General features: G+C 33.4%; 1 protein-coding gene across 1 annotated transcript; it reads right to left on the bottom strand.

The window, feature by feature from the left end:
* Nucleotides 1-2,922: 2,922 nt before the first annotated feature.
* Nucleotides 2,923-20,687, bottom strand: LOC140435481 (uncharacterized). The gene is made up of 4 exons (XM_072524216.1): nt 20,630-20,687; nt 13,029-13,529; nt 10,683-11,060; nt 2,923-3,569 (listed from the first exon to the last, which is right to left on the bottom strand). Exons 2-4 carry the CDS (start codon nt 13,520-13,522, stop codon nt 3,155-3,157), a joined length of 1,287 nt encoding a protein of 428 aa, XP_072380317.1. The 5' UTR covers nt 13,523-13,529; nt 20,630-20,687; the 3' UTR covers nt 2,923-3,154.
* Between the last annotated feature and the right edge of the window lie 1,671 nt (nt 20,688-22,358).

The following is a 22,358-nucleotide window of genomic DNA, read 5'->3' as shown; positions in this document are numbered from 1 at the left end:
ATTCGTGAATTGCTCTATTTGTTTCTAAAAGTTAGTACTATTTAATATACGTGTAAGGCTTTCATTGTCATTTTCTCGTAGTTGCGAAGGAGCTTATGTTTAGGCAGCGTTCATAGTTTAAGCATAACACACTGTTTACATCTGATAGATACATTTATATTTTACGCGAATATTATGGTACCGTTCAAAATCTGTTCAAAAGAGGAAACAAAAACATTGAACTATATTTTTATAATCGTATATGGTAAAAAATACATAAGATATGAAACATTTTTGCATTTAAAGACCACAAAATTTTTTATTAACCGTTGATATTATATTTTTGTAATGATATAGTTTTTATACTAAAATATATTTTTTTGATACTCTTATATGTTTATATTTAATGTTAAAAAGCTGTCGCAATGTTGTAATGTTAGTGTATAAGCTTTAAATTATTGACCAATAAATACATATTCGAATTAAATTTAGTCTTTTAATTGTATACCTTTACACTAGACTGTAAATCAAGAGAAACTCATCCAAAATACGAAATAGATGATATTTTTACGGAGAGAAAAACAAAGGAAAATCAACTCTGAAGACCTAAAATAGCTGAATAAAAGAATATCTAAAAAAAAGGAAAGCCGTAAGAAAATTCAATACAGAAATTATAAGAAAAGCCATAAAAAGAAATCTAAATATGTGCTGCAAAGGAGAAAGCTGTCAAACGGAAAAAAAAGAGATTTTTAAACTATATAAAAGACAACCAAGGTTTCCCAACAACAAATAGGGAACAAGGGCTGAAAAGAATAACTAGAATATTTTTACACTGAACTATAATATACAAGAAGTGGACAAATACGGGAGAGTCAAGAGCATCTGCGAAAAGAATAATCAAGCAAGGATCAGAGCTTATGCCGGATATAACACAAGAAGAAATCAGAAGCTCGTTAGAAGAAATGAAAAACACCAAAGCGCCCCGGGCAAAAGTGGCGTGGTGATAGAGGCTGTAAAACTCGGAGGAGACACACTATTAAAACGGATTCAAGACTTGATGGATTTAATCTATATCTTGAAAGTAGAATAATCCCATCCCAGTGAAAACCAATATAAAATGTAATTTTTAATACAGTCAAATTTTGGTTTAATCCCATATAAATAATATTTGTTTTTATTTATCTTTCTTTTGACCGGGGCTTCCTTAGATGAGTCTTAAGATGTTTTCTGTACTTTTAACTCAGTTTTCCCTCATCACTTTGGATGATGTATGTGTGTATGCATCTTTCTGCTATTATGTTTTGTTATACATCCCTCGCAATCCCCATACCTTGCATATAAAGCAATCCCCAACGTGCTGACCAACGGCTTCGGGCGGATGAGTGGTGGTAGAACACTCTTTTGTCCTGGGGTTTACAAACAGGCCCCAAAGGCGGAAGAATCAGTGGTTTGGCCAACGGCATAAGAATATAGAAGGCAACGAGAAACCACTATATTAAAGATCCCTACGGATATCTCTAGTACAATCATAATGGCTGTACAACACAACACAAATTCGCTTACTAATCATGGACATTGGAGACCAAGATCCGGCAAGAGAGGTGATTCCCATGACAACAGAGCCTGCCGGGACGTTAATATGCAAAATCCCTGTGAAATGCCCAATAACACACCGATAAGAAAAATCCACACGATTTGTCTGAAGAGAATATCCACTTGGAACGTTAGGACTATGGCACAAGCAAAATGAGGTGGCCTGACTCAAGTTATTGTGACATAGAAGAATACAGAGTATACAATTCAGGATCAGAAGATGGTAAATATGAAAATGGAGTCGGAATTATCACACATAAAAGTATAGCCAAACATTTCTTTCTTCTTTCTTCTTTGGCTCTGGTTTCTTTCGCAACACTACTGTAGAACATCTTCTTTTTCTTCTTTCTTCTTGTATGTAGGCTTTAAAACCTGTTTCTTCTTCAATATTAGCCTCCTGAATTGTTTAAATTATCACACCATCTTTTTCTTGGTCTGCCAATACTTCTTCGTCCATTTGGTGACTTATCTCGTGCTATTCGTACTATCATATCCTCTGCCATTCTACTAAAGTGTTTGTTCCACTCCTGTTTCCGTTTTGTCACCCATCCATTTATGTCTTCTATATTGCTGCTCTCCTTATGTTTTCGCTTCTCTCTCTATCCAACAGACTTTTCCCTGATATTCGTCGAAGTATTTTCTCTGTTGTTTCTAGTAGTTGTCTCGTTTTGGATGTATCACGTCTTGTCTCCACTGTATATGCTAATATAAGTCTAATTGCTGCTTTATAGATTCTTGTTTTTGTGTCTTGTCTTAGGTATTTATTCTTCCAGATTGTGTCATTAAGAGATCCCGCCGCTTTACTTGCTTTTAAGCTTTCTTGTTGTACTTCTTCTTCAACATCTCCGTAACTATTTATATCTATTCTCAGATATCTAAACCTTGCTTCCTGCTTTATTAATTTTCCCATCAATTTTGATTTTACATCGTAGTGAGTATTTAGATGTTGTCATACATTTGTTTTTTTCTGATGATATTATCATATTGTATTTCTTGGCTGTTTTATTGAAGATGTGTGTTAACCTTTGGAGCTCGTCTTCTGTCTCGGCGATTAATGCGGCGTCCTCTGCATAACATAATATTTGGATTGATTTGTTCCCCATTCTGTAACCATGACCGTTACGTACTGCTTGTATTATTTCGTCCATTATTATATTAAAGAGAAGTGGGCTTAACGAGTCAATCTGTCTGACGTTTGCTTTTTTTTTTCTTTTTTTTTATGTAACATAATTTAACCGCTTCCCTTTTTTTGCCTCGTAAAGAACATGAATATCTGGGAGATAGTTTAAGAGAAAAAAATTAGAAGACGTGAAGAACAAAGATATAAATAGCAGCTGAGAATAATTTACGTTTAATAAAACTAGGTGTTGAGTATTCTCTCAAATTTATTTTAATATAAAGTAATAAGTTATAATAAAAAGGTAATCTACTTTTTAACTTACAGAATTGTGTTTTTTACTATATCAAAATGAATGAATAGTACGTTAAAAAAATATATCTGTGACTTTGATGGTATAAAATTATGTTTGTATCAAAACATAATTTTATTCTAACAACAATTGTTAAAATAAAAAAGCATTCATTATCTTGTAGGAACAAATTTTGCCCGATCTACATCCGAATATATCCTTCTTTCTGGATTTTTTCTTATATCATTTACTCTTACATCTGTAGACACTCTTAACGGATATCTTGGATCCCTTCTATCCTTAGGATCATTTTCTTGCCTGGGATCGTCATATATCCTATCTCTGTAAGCATAGTGATCTGGTGGAGCATACCTTTCGTCATATCGGTTTCTGTAATCGTAATTGTCGTAAGGACGTCTGAAATCATCATCTCGGGAGATTCTAGTGATTTCTGGAAGTGTGGCGTAGTATATTATTCTTCTCCTATTTGGACCGCTGGTAGATTCTGGTTCATAATTTCTATTGTACTCCGGATAATCTCTGTACGAATCCCTTTGGGCACTTGGATATCTGTCATAATAGCGTCCCCTAAAAATAATTAATTTTTAGATTTTTATTTATTTTTGTATCTAAAGTATTATAACAACAGGAATTAATGTTAATAATAGTAATTGAAAGATTTGAACCATGCAATAGGCTATTTTTTAGTAATAATGATCTACACAACAACAGAAATATGCAGAAAGCAATCAGGTAGAGGGAATATAAAGAAAAGCAAAATAGAAAAGCAGCTTAAATTGTTTTTTCTAAAATAACAATTGATTAGGAGAAATGTATTTAGAACTAAGACAAAATACATTTAGAAAAGTAAACAAACTGAAAAAAAATGGAAGATGAGAAAAACAGAATGACCAGTGAAGAGAAAACGGGAACGAATATAGGAAAACGAACAAGTAACTAACGAGGTAAGAATGTAGATGGTCATATAAAACGTAAGAAGAGTCTGTACAGAGGGGTAATGCAATAGAAATGTTAAAAATATTAAAGGATAATGTAATAAATTATAACCCTATAAATGAAAGAATGTAGGGTAGACCGGGGACAATTGAAACAGGGTACAATTGAAACATACATATTGGTAGTATTCCGTGATTAAAACCGCGCGCGCTTGTAGCAAACGCAGCGCCTCTAGGAGCCCGGTGTCTCTATCAGTCAGCCATTGATTGTCGTTTTCATTACATGCGTATGTTTACCGAAGTAAACTTTTGCACTGAACAACAAAAGGTGACGCAACATATCGGAACGTTAGTATGCAGATTCGACTATTTTTGTAGTTAAATTGGCATTTCTTCTTTAGGGAGGCCAGTTTAAATTATTACTATTGTCCTAGAGTGAAAAGATATTTAAGTGTTTACGAAAAAATGTCTCGTGGGGACGATTGGAACATGTTTCAATTGTCCCCAGAGTAGTCTTTTATTATTGTACGTTGTAGTAGAGTATCCAGTGGTTAACACTTTAGGGGCGTTATTAATACCTCCCTCAAATTCATGTGAGATAACGTAGATTAAATTGTAGAAAAAATTTGGAAAAATTGTCAACGTAGTTTGTGCACGAGCCCTATTAACTGTTTGGTTTGTTTTAGGATGCCCGAGTACGAGTGAAAAAAACGGAAAGGGGTTTAAAACCCGTTTTGGTTTATGAAGAAGCCTATAAAGAGGTTACTGAAAATAACACGTTCTTAAGATCAGCTGCAGCTAAATTTGATCTACACTACGTGTCATTAAGTAGATTTATCAAAAAAAAAAGAAAAAAGCAATTGAGCAAGGATTCGTTACTCCAGTCACAATGGGTTATCATTGCGTGAGACGAGTATTTGACATAGACCAGAAAAAAAGCATTGCTGGATACATAATAAAAGCGGCACATATATTTTACGGGTTACCGCCTAAAGAAATTCGGAAATTGGCCGTGAAATATTCGTTGAACATGCCTGATACCTGGAGACAAAATGCTATGGCAGGAGAAGATTGGTTCTCTGGATTTATGAAACGCAATCCAGAACTTTCAATCCGCTGCGCTTAAGCCACAAGTCTTTCCAGATCAACCAGTTTCAATGTAACGAACGTAAAACTTTTTTAAGATAACCTGGCTAGTGTAATGGATAAGTACAAATTTGAACCAAAAGATATATATATATATATATATATATATATATATATATATATATATATATTTCGTTTCATCAATATTATATATATATATATATATATATATATATATATATATATATATATATATATATATATATATAATATTGATGAAACGGGGGTAACGACGGTTCAAAAACCTAGTAAAGTTGTTGCCGAAAAGGGGACAAGACAGGTGGGAGCACTTACATCCGGAGAGAGGGGAACATTGGTGACCATAGCTTTAGCCGTTAATGCTATCGGTAACAGTATACCGCCCATTTTTATTTTTTTATGAAAAAGATACAAGGATCACTTAGTCCGTGACGGTCCAGTGGGGTGTATTGGAGCGGGAAACGCGAGCGGGTGGATGCAAGAGGAAGAGTTCTTGGTATACCTTAATCATTTTCAAAAGCATACTAACGCTTCAACCGTAAATAAAGTATTGCTTTTACTTGATAACCACCAGTCGCACATAAGTATATGCTGCTTGGATTTCTGTAAAACAAATGACATTGTCGTCTTGTCATTTCCCCCGCACTGTTCGCATAAGTTGCAACCTCTGGATCGTTATCTACGATCCCTACAAAAAGGCTTTTAATTCAAGTTGCGATTCTTGGATGAGAAATAATCCAGGAAAAACGATGACAATTTACGACATACCCAGCATAGCTAAATTATCTCTACCGTTGGCCCTCACGCAATCAAATATTATAGTTGGATTTGCTTGCACAGGCATATATCCCTTTAACAGAGACATATTTACGGAACTAGATTTTGCACCTTCTGCACCTAGTGAAGATCCTCTACATACTAAGAGAGCTGATATCTTGCCAACATCACCACAAAATCACACACCGCCAGCGTCTCCAAGCACTTGCATTGCTCAAGCATCGCAGGTTGTATTTTCACCAGAAGCAGTTAGACCGTTGCCGAAAGCGCTCCCTAGAAAAACAATTGGCAAACGAAAAGTGAGGAAGTTTGCAGTTTATACAGATACGCCGGAGAAAAATGCTATCCAAGAGGAATATGACGCAAAAAAGAAAAAACAGGTTAAGAAAAAAGTGATTGAGTTAAACGACGAATCAAATACAACTTTTAGAAAAAAAAAGAAAACCAAACAATGCCAGAACAATCAGCAACAGAGTGATAGCGACGAAGAGGATGATTGCTATTGTCTGGTTTTCTTGGAAGCATATCGTAGTAGTCGCCCTGGAGAGAAATGGGTGCAGTGCACTGAGTGTCGTCATTGGTCCCATGAAGAGTGTACTCGCAAGAAGAACTATACGTATGCCACAATTGCCTTTCAGAATAAAAAATATTTTATATTGTATGTTTTTCACTAGAATAAACACTATTTTTCTATGTCTTAATACTGTTTCAATTATCCCAGGTATCTGTTTCATTCGTCCCTGCCACGGGGACAATTGAAACAACTTGACAAGTTCAAGTTTTTATTTAATATCTTATTAATGACATTATAGAGACAAAATATAATGATATATATGAAAACACAATAGGATACGCTTTTTATAACTAATTTCGTAATTTAGAAATTTGCGATAGATGCTGAGAAAAAAAATCAAAATGCAGAAATGTTTCAATTGTCCCTGGTCTACCCTATCCATAAGAATTAAGCGAAGAAAGATACAAGAAAGTATTCTAGATATACATGCTCCGACAGAACAAACCAATATTTTACGAATTATTAGCGAAACAGTTTAGTAAAATACCAAAACATGACATAAAGAATAGGAAAATAATATATGTAAAGGGTGTTACTTTAGAAGTATAGAAATGTAAGTTGGTAACACATTTTTAACTTTCGGCCATTTTGACAGCTGTCACTTATGATGAAATGAAATGACACTTCTGTACCTGAGAGCCAGACAAAAATGGAGTTGGGTTATTCTGGCTCTCAGGTAGCGAATAGTGCTGCATTTGATCAAATGCAGCGACTTTTTGTTTTAAATCTATAGCTGTTGCAAATAATGCGGCTTATTATGGAAATGTTATGCGCATATGCGCATGTGACAGGATCTTGTAATAATACAGCCTCATATCTAGTTTTCTTATAACAGATTCCAAAGTTAGAATAAAAAATGTTGTTGATAAGATATCACATTGCCTAACTTTATTTTCAATATCAAATGCCTCTGTCGTATTAACATCTATTGTCACCATGACCTTGGAACCCTCCAAAGTCATTTGTATAAGTTTAACTAACTTTTTTGGTATTCCTAATATGGATAGTCCTTTTAACATTTTTTGTCTATCTAATCCATCAAACGCCTGTTTAAAATTAATATACAAGTTGTAAATGGGTATGTTGAAAATACAGTCCAATGAAAGAAAAATTCAATTCCATGTAATGTCCAAACGAAAAAGTTTCTTTAATGATCTTTAATGAAGCCAAACAAATAATATTACAATGCAATATTGTTCTGAAGCTATTTTCTTGTGGCATTTTAAAGTAATTACTATTTAAATGGGAATAAGCCACAATTAAAGATTAAAATACGTTTATTGACGTTTCAATTTCCACTTCGGAAATCATTCTCGAAATGAGAACGATTTCCGAAGTGGAAATTGAAACGTCAATAAACGCATTTTAACCTTTAATTGTGGCTTATTCCCATTTAAATAGTAATTATTACAATGCAAAGAAACCACTACCAGAACAACAGATCAATAAAATAATGGACAAAATTTAAGATTCAAAGAACGATGAGAACCCGAAAGCAAATAAAATAAGAGCAGAACTGTTGAAAGTCAGGAATTGACAAAAAAGGAAATTCGATGCTTTGCGAGAACTATAGAGTGATTGTTTTTGTTATTGTTTATTTGGAGAATATTAAGCTATCTTAAGGATAACAGTTACTTTAGAACCTATGTAGGGCCTCTTAGGAAGCAAAGAAAGAGGAAAATCGAGGACAAAATGGATAAAAATAAACTTTTCTAACTAAAAGACGTCGATGTTTTGTACGAGAGAAGACATACGCACACACACACACACGCATAGTGATCAACTCTGCCCCTAAGAACATGTGTATACCATTGCACAGTGACATCCACATGTCCGAAGATCAAACCGGTCTAATTACTGTGGTTAGGCCACCGATATAGGGGTAGCACACATACCGGCTTTTCTTCCTATCACGAGAGAAGAGAAGCAGAAGACAAGAATATGGACAAGTATTGTCATAAATTTAAGTATAGAAAAAAAAGTTTAACTTTAACTTTATATCTAAAAAATATAACTTTTTGCATTTACAATGTAAATAAATCTTAAATTAATAGGTACAAATATATATATATATATATATATATATATATATATATATATATATATATATATATATATATATATATATATATATATATCTCAGTATCTTAGTTTATTGATTTGTTTTATTGATATGAAATGTAAAGAATTTGATTTTAATAATGAGAAAAAAATCAATATTAGATGAAATAATATTTACTTTGTCGGAATAGTATCTTAGTTCAAAATTTATTTATTGGAATCAAATATATTACTATCAAATAAAGTAATCGCAAAAGTAAATATCAAAAATATTGACAATACCATTTTAAAATCTTCTATTTTAAAATGTGTAATCATCTGTTCAGATTAACACTATAAGTAAGGCATATTAAGGTCTATGAGAAGAACTAGTTTGTTATATTTGTATTATTACCAACAGATATTTGTTTGAATGAAAAAATGGAAAAATATCACTCAATAATTCTCGTGCTCACATATAGATCCTGTCGCTATTAAATCTATATTTAAAAAGGTTCAACTTTTGCACGTCGCCTGTCAAAATTTAAGCTCAATCGCACTACTATTTTACAAGTTGCAGTGATTACTCCTCCACACTTTAATATCACCGAAGCAACTAAGGTTCTTTTGCAATTTAGCACCTTCTTCTTCTTTGAGTGCCTCTCCTATCGGAGATTGGATATCATCATGGCGATTCTAATTTTACTTACTGCTGTTTTGAATAATTCGTTAGTGGTACAGCCAAACCACTTTCTTAAATTTCTCATTCAGGACATTCTTCTACGGCCTTGGATTTTTCCTTACATTATTTATTATTTAGCACCTACAGCTGGCTTACTGTTTATTGTCGCATTAAAATTTGTAGCCCGATTTGACTTAATTTCGATCCCCCATCCATATACTCCAGCGTCTGCCCGCTGGTCCATGCTGGAACTATTTATAACTCAGTCTTATTCTAGCTAGTCATCATACAATGTAAATTTGTCTCAATATGGACAGATAAGTTCAATGCAGGATTTTTAACTGCAGATCCAAAATTTTTCAAACCGATTTGGCTCCGAAAATTCTTCTGCATATTCAGAAAGTTGCAACGGCTTTTTTCCCTTGGAGTATAGATATTTCTTCCATGACAGTTTAGAATCTATGATCACTCCTAGATACTTTGTATCTATCTATCCCCATATAAGCTCTTTCTTCAAATAGTGAGCCCAAAAGCTATCTGTGGTTTAGCCGATGGTTCCCTTTTGGATAAGAGGGACCACAGCAGTTATCTGAACCTAACCTCACCTTACTGTTAAATTACATTCCTAATTCACTTAATGTTGAATTTCTGTAAGCTATTTTCTAATGGCTAATCGCCTTATTAACCAGCAAATTTCATTCTCTTTTATTTTATCTCTTGCCATTTTTAACACTGGCCATCAAAGCGCGCCTTTCATTGGCGTAGTCAACTAAAATATCTACCACTATACGATTCGCGAGACTGAACCTAAAGCTAGCGCCAACTTGCGACTTGTAGTCGCGCGATTATTTAGATGCAAAAATTGAACACATTGGTCCAAATACAATTTGTTCAATCCAATTCAAAGTCCAAAGTCAATCCATTTGCAACTAAATAATCACAGCGATTAAGAAAATGCAACATGTCTTATTTTTACGGCGACACGATAGTTGCCTACAACAATTAATCATACGGACAAGCATAGACATGCATCCACTTACGATTGTTTAGGCGCGATTCTAAAGCCAGCTATGCCTGGTGTGTCTTCAAGAATATTTAATTTTTAATTTTTTTTTAAATGTCACACAACGAGGAATATGCTGGAAATGTTGGGTGCATTTTGAGTACTATAGATTCTGATTATAAGTACTATTGATTTTTAATACTATTAAAAATCTTTGATTTGTTAACGGATGAATTCAATAATAATGCTTTCGTCGTTTAGTTATGGCCCAAAGCAAAAGAGCGATCACACAAGTAGTTATAGTAGTTTCGATTTCATCCATTGGAAAATTGATGTAATTCAGCGATTTTTTTGTCGCCGTAACTAAAAATCGCAAGTGGAGACCTAGCCTTAAGTGTCAATTTTAATTTGGTCCAGGGGCGCACTTTAAAAATTATTCTTGTACGAAATAATTTGAAATGAAGTAAACTTTAATATAATTATAAAAATAAAACCAGGTATTTTTTTTAAATACATTTCAGCATTAATAAAAATAACGTTTTACCTGGGTGTATAATTTCTGGCAAACCTCGGTTGATAATAATTCTGTTCAGCTGACAAGTCGGTGGGAGAATATTTGGTATTGGGACCGTATCTGGCTTCTTTATCTAATTTATATTCCAAGTGGTCTCTATCCTGCATTCCATTCGTAACAAAATGAACTCTTGGTGCTCTAACAGAATTTGAAGCCAGTTGAATGTTGTCATCGAAGTTGGTTTCGTCACGTTGAACTGGATAAGATTGTTTTACCCATTGTTCTTTAGTCGCACCACGAGTTTCCCTGGTGATGTTATTCCTGTTTGTAGACTCCGCAGCAAGGATTTGGGATTGCCCGATAATACCGTGAGGATCTGCTTGGATAAATGTACCAGCTGATTGAGACCTAAAAAAAGAATAAACATTAACGTTCGAAATTACTTTGTATAGGTATCTATTTCAAAAAAATTTCTGTTGAGAGCAAAAACACAAAAGGTTTATCAACAAATCGTGCAATAATTTTTTTTATTAAATTTTTTCTGATTTTTCATATTATTTGTGCTTTGATGAAGATCTGAGCTAGTGGTACTTTTTATTTCGGCTAACAGTGCAAGACAAAGATAATTCACAATACAATAAAAAATATGAACAATTAGAAATTTAATAATACAGTCCTCTCTCTCTATAGCGATATGCAAGGGACCGCGAATTTTCATCGTTATAAGAAGAGATCGTTATACAGAGAGAGACAATACTCGTTACTGTAACATTAATAATACTGGACTAAATAACCTATTGCAATTTAAAAATTGATTACAACGATTCTAAATGAATTAGCACTGTATATACTTGTACTTGCAAAAACCGATTAAGCACTTTGCCACATGCAATCCCTGCTCAGGGGTTGGAGCTGGTTCTGGCTCTGCTTCCATTTCTAGAACTCATTTCTTCTTCTACTTCTACACGAACTGCTTGTAGGATGAGCTCGTCAGAAAGTCCAGATGTTGTAGAGACCAGGAACAGCAGGTCATCTTCATCGTCTGTCATTCCTTGATCTTTTAGCCATTCTGCGTGTTTGAAGGAATTTTTTATCGTATTGCTCGTCAACTCGACTGAGGATTTACTAATCATTAGGAAGACGTCACGAATTAGTTTGAGATCCCCATTGTTCTCAACCAATTCCATCAAAAGTCTTCTCCCGTAATGGATTTTCAAACTATTCATGACACTTTGGTCCATGGGCTGAAAAACATTCGTTGTGTTTGCTGTCAGGAAACAACGTTCAACGTTTTGAAGGTCGCACAGTACAGGATGAGCAGGAAAATTGCCTGCAAGTTCGACATCCCATGCGTTCCTTAAAGAGCTTTCCACTAATGCACTTTTCCGATTTAAATTTTAAAGTTCTGTCTGGTGTCATTTTAAAAAATAATTAAGTCTCATCAGCATTGGAAATGTCATCTGACGCATAAAGTGCCTTCAGTCTATGCCACACGTTTTCTAGAAAATCATCTGTTACATTTTTGTTAACATCGCGAGCCTTTCCGCTGATCTGCCCGTAGTTGATCTTGTGCTGCAGCTTCCACGTGCTAATCCAACCCTCAGCTGCCTTGAAATTCTTAATTCCAGGCTCTGTTGCAAAAAACTTAGCTTTTGTCCTGATGACATGCTCAGAAAGTTGAATATGGTTTATACGCTGCTGCTGGAACCATTGAAGTAAAGCGGGATCTAAATTATTGAACCGAGGTTTCCACTACTTCTTCCTGCTACTGCCCTCCATTTCCGCTTTAAGCCACTTTTTTCTGTCCTTTCATATCGTAGCCACAGTTGACCGTGACATCCGATTGGTTTTTACCTTTCTCTATTGCCGGAATTATCGATATCTTCCACCGAGAGCACTTTACGCTTTTTGGAAATAATGAAGACTGTTCACACACTGAGACACAACTGAAACTTGAAGTAAGAAGTCGTCAATAGGTGTCAACATCTATGTGAAAACAGTTAGGCAAGCCGCCTGAATAATAAAATGGTGTCACTCAACCCTTGGATAACATTGAGTAGAAGGGGTGGCAGCATTCATTGCAACAATAACACATTTGCCATCGACTATTGAACGCTGAAAAGTCATCGCTATAAAGAAAGAACGATATCGGTATAGAGAAAGAATTAATATATTGTCCTTATGGCCAACCAAACAACGTTTACTATTTTCGTCGTTATAGAGGAATTATTGTTAAATAGGGAATCGTTATAAAGAGAGACTACTGTATTATTAACTTTGGGAAAATAGATTAGCAGCTAAGGTAGATAAAGTAGACACCTGATGGATACAAAAGTATGCAAAGATGAACAGAAAACATAGAAGAGAAAAACTTACCTTAAATTTTGTGGTTTTTTCAGATCAGTTTGTACAGCACGTCTAAATCTTAGAAAATCGTTTATCTGAAGAGTTCTATTTAAATTAGTTTCTGTTTCATTCGGTTTTATTGCAGAGGAATTGATATACTTATCTGTAGTATTTTCTTTGTCAACGGTAAATAGTTCTAGAGGTTGACCAATTTTCTCTAAAACCGTTATAGGCCGTTCAGTTGTAATATGTCGTCTAGACCTTGATTTAATAATTTGACTGGTCAGTTCTTCAAAATAATGATGACGATTGTTTCCAGTATCAATATTTGTATCTGAATTTGAGTTTTGTGCAATTGATAGTAGCTTAGGAGATCTTGGCATTAACTCAACATCAATTTCATCGTTTTGGTGATCGTTGTGTACGTACTGCTCGATTGGGATGTCTTCAAATTGGGATGATTGTTGGGCAACTGTATTCCAATTCCAAATTGTAAGCCAGACTATTGCATAATAAAACATCATAATATATCTGAAATAAGAGATAACAAACATAATTTTATTAGTTAGGTATAATAATCTAACTAAGTTGATGTGCCAAGTTGCAGTGCATTGCTTTCTCTGCCGGGCAAAGAATAAACCAGGGAGAAATCATTAAATTGGATAGAACTTCGCTCAGGACGTATTGTATTGGGAAGTTTTCATTTTCAACACGGTGCGCTACAATGGCTAATAGAGTATGTCCTGACATACATAGATATAGAGGACAAAACGATAGGTGTGAATAATGTATAATCAAATAAACATTATGGTTCAACTAATTATTATATATGGGTAATTAATATATGGACTAGTAACCGCAAACAGAACTAGAGACAGGGTCAAGTAGTTTTGACAGTTGTCATTCTTCTAGTTATAAGATTTTTGATGTTTTATTTGGTTCTTTGTTTTGATTATCATGGTGGTCCATGCTTGTTAGTCTGAATCTTGTTGTGTTCTTGAGTAAACGATAAATTGTAATGTCTAAAGTCTTATTAATACGTAACACTAATAACATGACTTAGGATCCTCAAATATGTGATTCAATAAAGACACAATATACAGGGTGTTGTATTTAAAAAACCAAAGTGGCTAATGATATCGGAAAAATGATAAATCTGGCAACGTTACATTCATTTTTCAAAATAAGCGTATTCTTGTTTTTGTATAACTCGGACTATCAATTTAACCCTAGAATACTAAACATCGTAATTATTACGCCAGTATCATTGTTACAGGATATTGTGGAAAGGATACACCAGTTTCTCTCGTTCGCTCATCTATTCTTACATTAGTGTATACCGAACGTTTTACAAGTACAGCTACGCCTATATGTTAATTGAAGTGCCTGCAAAAGAGCACAGCTTCGAAAATATTACGAAGGTAAGTCATAACGAAAACGTAAGTGAAATATGAATACGAAAAATAGATACACGCACAGATCTCTCACGCAGCGGTAGTTGAAAGCTGAGTTGCAATTGTGCCTGGAAAATTTGTGACCAGATGAATCGGATAAGAATTCTGATAAATCAGAAAGTGGATCTAAAACGGAGGATACCCATTTAGAAGCATTGAGTTCATTTAAATGACTTGCCATCTAGTAGTAAAAAATGAAAAAGAAATTCTAAAAGAGCAATGAGTTAGAAAAACAGTTTACTTCGGCGTTTTCAAGAAAATAAAGTAATGGCTCTGAATTAGAGAAGCAAAAGAAATGTCTTGCTGAGCAAACTCTACCAAGCGAAGAAGAATCTCCAGAAATTGCAGTTAAGGAGAAGCAAACTCGGTTGCTGTCGAGTCTAAAAGGTAAAAATGGACACCGATGGTTCTCTGAACCAAAGGCCGTTACTAAAACTCAAAAACATAACTTCCTACATTTTATTCAAGGCTCTACTGATAACACCAAGGAAGCACAAACTCCTATAGATGCTGTTCATTATTTTATGAGTCGAAATTCTCTGGAAAAAATTATAGAATATACATATGCTAAAATTTCTATTATGGCACAAACCTGTAAAGTCGAGAAAAACAAACTCAAAAGTTGCATGCACTCCTAGGACTACTTATTTTTGCTGCTGCCCAAAAAGACAACATTTCTGGTGAGATTTACAAAGCAACTATGGGCCGGAAAATATTTGAATTTCTTATAAAAATTCAAATATTTTCCATTTTTCATTTATGATAAAATGTTTAGACCAGGCAGAAAGGAAACATACCTGTTAGCAGCTATTCGTAAAGTATGGGATGATCTTATACAGATCTGTAAAACATCTTCTAAGCCCGGATTATACCTAACAATCGATAAGCAGATACTGGCTTTTAGGCGAAAATGCCCTCTCCGGATGTATATCCCAAACAAGCCAGCCGAATATGGACTGAAAATAATAATGCTGAAAACTAAAACCAATGGAAAGCCTCTACAAGAATATTATGTAAAACAATTAACTCAGGGTGTGTACGGAAGTAACCGTAACATAATCATGCATAATTGGTTTACATCAGTACCGTTAGCAACAGAGCCCTTAAAATCTCCTTACAATTTAACTGTAGTTGGTATTCTACGGCAGAATAAAGAGAAATACCCACCGAGATAATAAATCTAAAAATTCGTGAAATTGGTCATTCCTTATTTTGTTTCGATGGTGAAAAAACAATGGTATCCTATAAGACAGAAGTAACTAAGTCTATGGTTCTTCTGTCAATAATCCATAATAGTCCAGTAGACTGTGATTTAACAGGAAAGGCAGATAACATTAAATTTTATTACTATATTATTATTATTATATTAAACATGAACATCATCATCATCAGTGGCATTACAGTTCGTTATGAGCCAAAGCCTTCTTTAGAACAATCTTCCATTCGCCCCTGTCTCTGGCAACTCTTCTTCATGCTTTAACTCCGATGGATTTTAGATCATTCTTTATGTTATTTTGATACCTAAGTTTTGGTCTTCCTCCGGCTCGTTTTCCCACTGGTCCTCTTCGGTCGAAAATTTTTCTGATCGTTTCATCTTCATCTCGCCTAATTACATGTCCTATGCATCGAAGGCGGGCGGAAACATGAACATATCTAGAAAAACAAGAAGATCGTGTCTTTGTCTGTTCCATGGCATGCTAAATAAAGCTTTCATAAACTTTTGGATAAGTTATAATCATAACCAACAACGACAGCAGAAAAACATCATCACCAGAAAAAAATTTATGCCCATTTTGTCTGAACAACTGACCAAACCTTGGCTACAACATCGTGTAAATTGGCCAAATTTGAACCGCTTGGTAAAGTTGCTTATTAAAAATATATTTGAAAAGTTGAAAGTAAATAACAAGAATAATGTAAAGCTATATAAATATATAAAATCAAAAAAACAGGAAAAAATTAACAATTAAGATTGATGCCAAAATATGGAAGAAACATTAGGATGAGTTATTTAAGGCTAGATAGCACTGACGAATGCACAAAAAAAAATCAAAGCTTGATGCTAAAAACTTAAATTACGCTGCTTAAATTGCTAAATTACGTGCGAGAAGAAATCTAAAGCAAAATAAAGCTTTTGAAAGGAAAAAACATTGTCAAATTTATCAATACACAGAGATTCAGATGGATGGGATCTAAAAAAGAGAAATCCTGAAGCAGCATTAAGAAAATCACCAAATGGAGACTAGTATCAGGCAAATCACAAGGAAGACATTGTTGTAATTGTGGACATTAAGAAGATGGAGCTAGAGAATAAAAAACCACAAGCAAAAACAGGAAAGAATGGAGAAATATTGTAGAGAACGCAGAGTCACACAACCAACTGTACAACCAAAATATTAATGTGGTGTGATTCCCCGTGACAAATGAATCGGAAAAGCCAAAATAGAGCGAGCGGTAATCACCCGCTAGGAGTGTAGATGGCATGATGGTGATTAAGATCCAATTAAACATTTTTTAATACAAAAATAAAATGTAATTGTGAGCAATTTGGATACTCTTGGAATAAACTGACCATCAAATTAAGTAGATAGTTTGGTATGGAACTTCGAAAAATAAATCGAATTCATATACAGGCATCAGTCCAATGGACCACATAGCTTACAGCGCTAATATAGATATACAGATACCTGCATAAATATATTGTATATTCCCTTTAAATTACGTTTATGAGATCTGTTTCGTATTTATTGATTTTATGTTGGTATATAAACCCTTGATATAAGTTTCTAAACGGTTTTATTAATAAATTTCACCCTTTTTCCTACACTTAAACCAACCGTCACAGGATTTTTTAACTTTCTTATTTGTTAGTTTGTTATTATCATTACTAAAAAACCAAACTTAAAGAATTTTTTTAAAATCCAATCTCACAATATCACAGTTCATTGTTATTTAAAACTAGCATATAGCGTTAAACAATTTCCACTGTCTCGTCCATCCTGTTCTTTTATTGGTTTCCGCAATTACGGATTGTTTCAGTACGTGGCTGTTAGACAAGAGTCAGTCAACCTTACTTTTGTGTGTAATTTTCATGAAATCAAACCCATTGTAACGACTAATTAATTGGCACAAATAATTTGTTGACTCTCGTACCAAAAACAGTTCAATACACTGCTTTGTATTCTACCAAAAATGTAAAATAAGTATAAGTTAACAGATTTTTGGTATTACGAATATATTAAATTAATCTAGATGCCTTAGGGACAATACAGTTATTTGACTAATCTAATAAATCGACGATGAACTATTTCGATATCATCCATTTTTTGTCTTATTTTATTTCAGTGATTGGACATTTATCTTCTTTCATATTACATTATTCGTACATATAACTCTGTGTTTGATTGATATCAGAATCAATATACTCAAAGATCTTCCAGATAACTATTATTCATTCCTGGTACTAAACCAACTTCGATATTCTTCCGTGGATATACAGCTATTGACATTTTTGCTTCCCACCATTCTAACTTTCTTTATTGGATTTCTTAATTGTCATTTATTCAGTGGTATTACAATATTAAACAATATGACAAGAATATTTTATGCTTAAAACTTCAAAATATCGTAATACTCACTTAAATAATAAATGAAATTTGCTTTTACAATTTTTTTTATCTATAAAACCGTAATTTTATAATAATTATCTAAGGACAAAAGGATGTTAGGTCTTTTAGAGGAGCAAACATAGATAGTGATCACTATTTAGTTAAAGCAAGCTTTAAAGAGAGAATATCCAATTTAAAAAAGCAGATCGGAAAAAGGAGAGAAATAATCGACATTAATAAACAAAGATCCCGACTTTGCAAATGTATACAGACAGCAAATAAAAGATCAAATAAGGACAGAAAACTTAGAAGAAGAAGAAGAAGACATTAACCAACTATGGACGAATATACGAGATATTGTGTTACATAAATCGGTTGAAATATTGGGCAAAACCAAGTCAGAAAGAAGAAATCAGTGGTTTAATCATGAGTGCGAAATGGCTACAAATAGAAAGAACGCAGCATATCAAAAAGGAGGAGGTCTTAGAAGAGAGGAAAAACGTATCCATCGATGCAAGGAAAGAGAATACGAACAGAACACTCTGAATGAGATACAAAGTTTATTTGATAAAAATGAAACGAAGAAAAACGATTAAAAATTTGTAAAGACACTAACGGTGAAATTGTACATGACAAAGACTAGTTATTAACAGATGGGCACAGCATTTCAGCGAAACTCTAAATATAAACGATGTTGAAGAAGGTTACAACATAGACAATCAACAAAATCTACAACTTCAACTACACAGTAAAGACCCGACAAGAGAAGAAGTGTCAAATGTCATTCTAAAACTCAAAGGCAATAAAGCCCCAGGAATCGATGAAATCTGTTCGAAAATGTATAAAAAACGAAGTGAGCAACTTTTTACAGCAATCCATAAACTAATAGTAGGTACTTATATGGCAGAATGAATTGGTACCAGAAGAGTGGCTAAAGGGAATATGCCCGTTTCAAAAAAAGGGGATCAACTGGTGTGTAAGAACTGTAGAGGCATTGCTTTGTTAGCATCTGCGTATAAAATCTTCGGCAATGTATTGTTTGAAAGACAAACATTTTACAAAGGATATTGTTGGTTAATATCAACGCGGATTTACTGCTGAAAAGTCAACTATACATCAAATACAGGCACATAGGCAGATTCTAGAAAAGTCACTAGAATATAACATAGATACACACAATCTCTTCGTCGACTTCAAAGCAGTCTATAAGAGTGTGAAAAGAACTGCATTATATAATGCAATAATAGACTTTCGGATCCCAACTAATTTATTTAAGTTGACCCAACTAACAATGCAAAACGTAAGCTCATGCGTTAGAATTGACGGAGAAATCTCTACGTTCTTTGACATTAATAATGGTCTAAGACAGGGGACGCGCTGGCGTGTCTCCCCTTTAATATTGCCTTGGAAAAGGCAATCAGACAATTAAATATTAGAATGAATGGACCTATTTTTTATAGAACCACGTTATTTTAGATTCGCTGACGATATAGTTATAGTGGTCAGAAGTATGAGAGACATGGTGCAGTGTTTTACAAGGCTTGCGTACGCGGCTTGTGGTAAACAAGGAAAAAACCAAATATATGTTTCTAAAAACCCCCGAAATATCTAACAAAGAATTCAAATTAATAACCATACCTTTGAGCAAGTCCAAGAATTCACATATCTTGGATCACTAGTAAACGCAACACACTTGACCAGCGAAAAAATAAAAAGATGCATAGCAACAGTAAACAGAACTGTTCAAGGTCTCCAGAAACATTTAAAAAATAAAAATATAAAACCTTAATAAGACCGGTTTTGATATATGGGGCTGAAACGTGAACCTTATCTCAAAATAATAAAAGACTGCTTAGTATTTTTGAGGGAAAAACTCTTAGAAATATTTTTTGGGACGTAAATTAATGGAGTTGAAGATACAACTTTGAACTATATCAGTTATACACCGATCCAGATATTGTAAAATTCGTTAAAGTGCAGAGACTTAGATGGGCTGGACACATTGCTAGGATGTCAGATCATGAATAACGAAGAGATTAACATTTTCAAAACAGAAGGCACAAAAAGTAGAGGACGATCACAAAGGATATGGATGGATGATGGGTGGAAGAAGACCAACAGATTCTAAGATCCTGACTAGGAAACTCGCCTGAGATAAACCCCATTGAGAAAGTATGGGATTTAATCAAATAAGCTATCGCCAAAGATGAGATCACTAACAAGCATCAGTTAATTGAAGTTCTTATTAGAGAATGTCAAGATAATATTCACTAAAAAATAATTCCAAATAATTTGTATAGGGATAATACTTGTATGTATTACTATAATTAAAAACCTTTTTTTTAATCTTAATAATATGCCTTTGCTCATTAAATAATATAAATATAACAAACAGACCCAAATTTTTGGCAAATATAAATCAGTTAAAATAGAAAATATAAAAATTTTTGTACTGTCCTTAATAATTTGGTCATCTACTATCGATTAGGTATTGATTAAAAGAGATTGTGCAATTGCATTTTTTTTAAATTAATTAAAATAAACACAAATCAGTAAGATTAAATATTACCTTTGCTTTGAAAATCACATTCGGGTGTACACGACCGTTAGCGTAACAATAATGAAAGAGATAGTATACTGAAATTTCAAATGGGGCCGGAAATATCTGCCTATTGTCCAATCATTCAACCAAATAGTATTTTTCATTTGCCCATATACCGTTAAACGGTATATTAGCAATTGTATATTTAATATATTACAAAAAGCAATATATCTAATATAAATTTTTTTATATAATATACGATATTAATGTTTAAAATGTGTTTTAAAAATGTACATATTCATTTCGAGTTTAAAAATACAAATATCGTGGCGCCATCTACTAATTTATATTGAAATTATTGTATTTTATATTCTTACCAGAAGATGTCACATGTTATACCTGCTGTTAATGCTATAGAAACAAAAAGTCTTTTATAATTTGTAAAAATTGATTTGTAAATATATAGATAAAGTAGCTAAACATATTAGAAGTTCTTTTAATTCTACAAATGAAAATTTAGCCACAGATTTTTTTCAAGATGTACATTCTCCTTGCGACACTTTATTTTTATTACCTGTTAGTGATACTGAAATCAGGAAAGTTTTGCATAGATTGAAAAATTCACACTGCATGGATTTTTATTTCTTAACCAAAAAAATAATTGTGAAAACAATCGATATAATTATTGACAAATTAATTATACTTAATATTACTTGTATTACTGAAGGGATTTTCCCAAATGTATTAAGTAACAGAAGTGCTACCAGTGTTCAAAAAGGGAGCTTTAGATGAAATTGGAAATTATCATCCCAACTCAATCATTCCCATTTTTGGCAAAATTTTTGAGAGTATTTTTAATGTTCGTTTGATAGAATATCTAGAAAAACACAAAAATACTTCACTGTAATCAATATGGCTTTAGAAAACAGTGTAGCACTACACTAGCTATACAGAAAATTGTGAGAGAAATAGTTGATGGCTTGGAGAAAGCTCATTTTGTGTCTTTGACATTGTGTGACTTATCCAAAGCTTTTGACTGTGTTGCGCATGAATTACTGTTGGGAAAACTGCATAAACACGGTATTAGGGGAAGCACTCTTAATATATTTAGATCATACTTAACAAATAGAAAACAGGCAGTTTTTTTAATAACAGCTATTCTGAGTTTAACACTGTCGAATATGGTGTTCCTTAAGATTCGATATTAGGACTCACTTTGTTTCTTATTTATCTCAACGATTTATTTCACCATACTTTTCCTATAAAATGCATTTGCCTCGCAGATGATACAACTCTCATTAATACTGATATTAATCAGCATAATTTAAAAATTTAAATAGATAGTGATACCCAGAAAGCAAAAAACTGGTTTCTACATAATGGGCTGAAGCTAAATGAAGATAAAAATCAGAATTTGATTTTTTGTTCCGATTAGAAGTATATCTCAAGAAATAGTGTTATTATTAGTAATCCTTCTAGATGATAATTTGGATTGTAGTGCTCTGTTACGATAATAAATATTATGGCGTATAAAACTGTAAATATATTATGACTAATTCTTTTCTATTTCTAGTAATTTCGGCGCTCAGTTGAAAGACCTGTTTACCTGCCGGCAGAAATCTCTAGTCCCTTCGCCGAAAGACCAGTACATGAGTCACTTTGTCGTCTAATGGGTGGAAGTTCATTGATTTATCGCCAGATCCTTCTAGATAACGGCATTTTATATATATAAATGGGACATTTTATTTAGAGGGAC

The sequence above is a fragment of the Diabrotica undecimpunctata genome, chromosome 3 (assembly GCF_040954645.1).
Source record: "Diabrotica undecimpunctata isolate CICGRU chromosome 3, icDiaUnde3, whole genome shotgun sequence".
Taxonomy (NCBI): Eukaryota; Metazoa; Arthropoda; class Insecta; order Coleoptera; family Chrysomelidae; genus Diabrotica; species Diabrotica undecimpunctata.
This window is presented reverse-complemented; position numbering and strand designations above follow the sequence as displayed.

Bases quoted from the DNA above. Each gene is read 5' to 3' on its own strand.
- LOC140435481 (XM_072524216.1), bottom strand. From the start codon at position 13,522: ATGATGTTTTATTATGCAATAGTCTGGCTTACAATTTGGAATTGGAAT. The intron at 11,061-13,028 runs GTAAGTTTTTCT...TTCTTTTTTTAG, and splicing joins AAAAAACCACAAAATTTAAG to GTCTCAATCAGCTGGTACAT. The intron at 3,570-10,682 runs GTAAAACGTTAT...AATTATTTTTAG, and splicing joins GCCAGAAATTATACACCCAG to GGGACGCTATTATGACAGAT.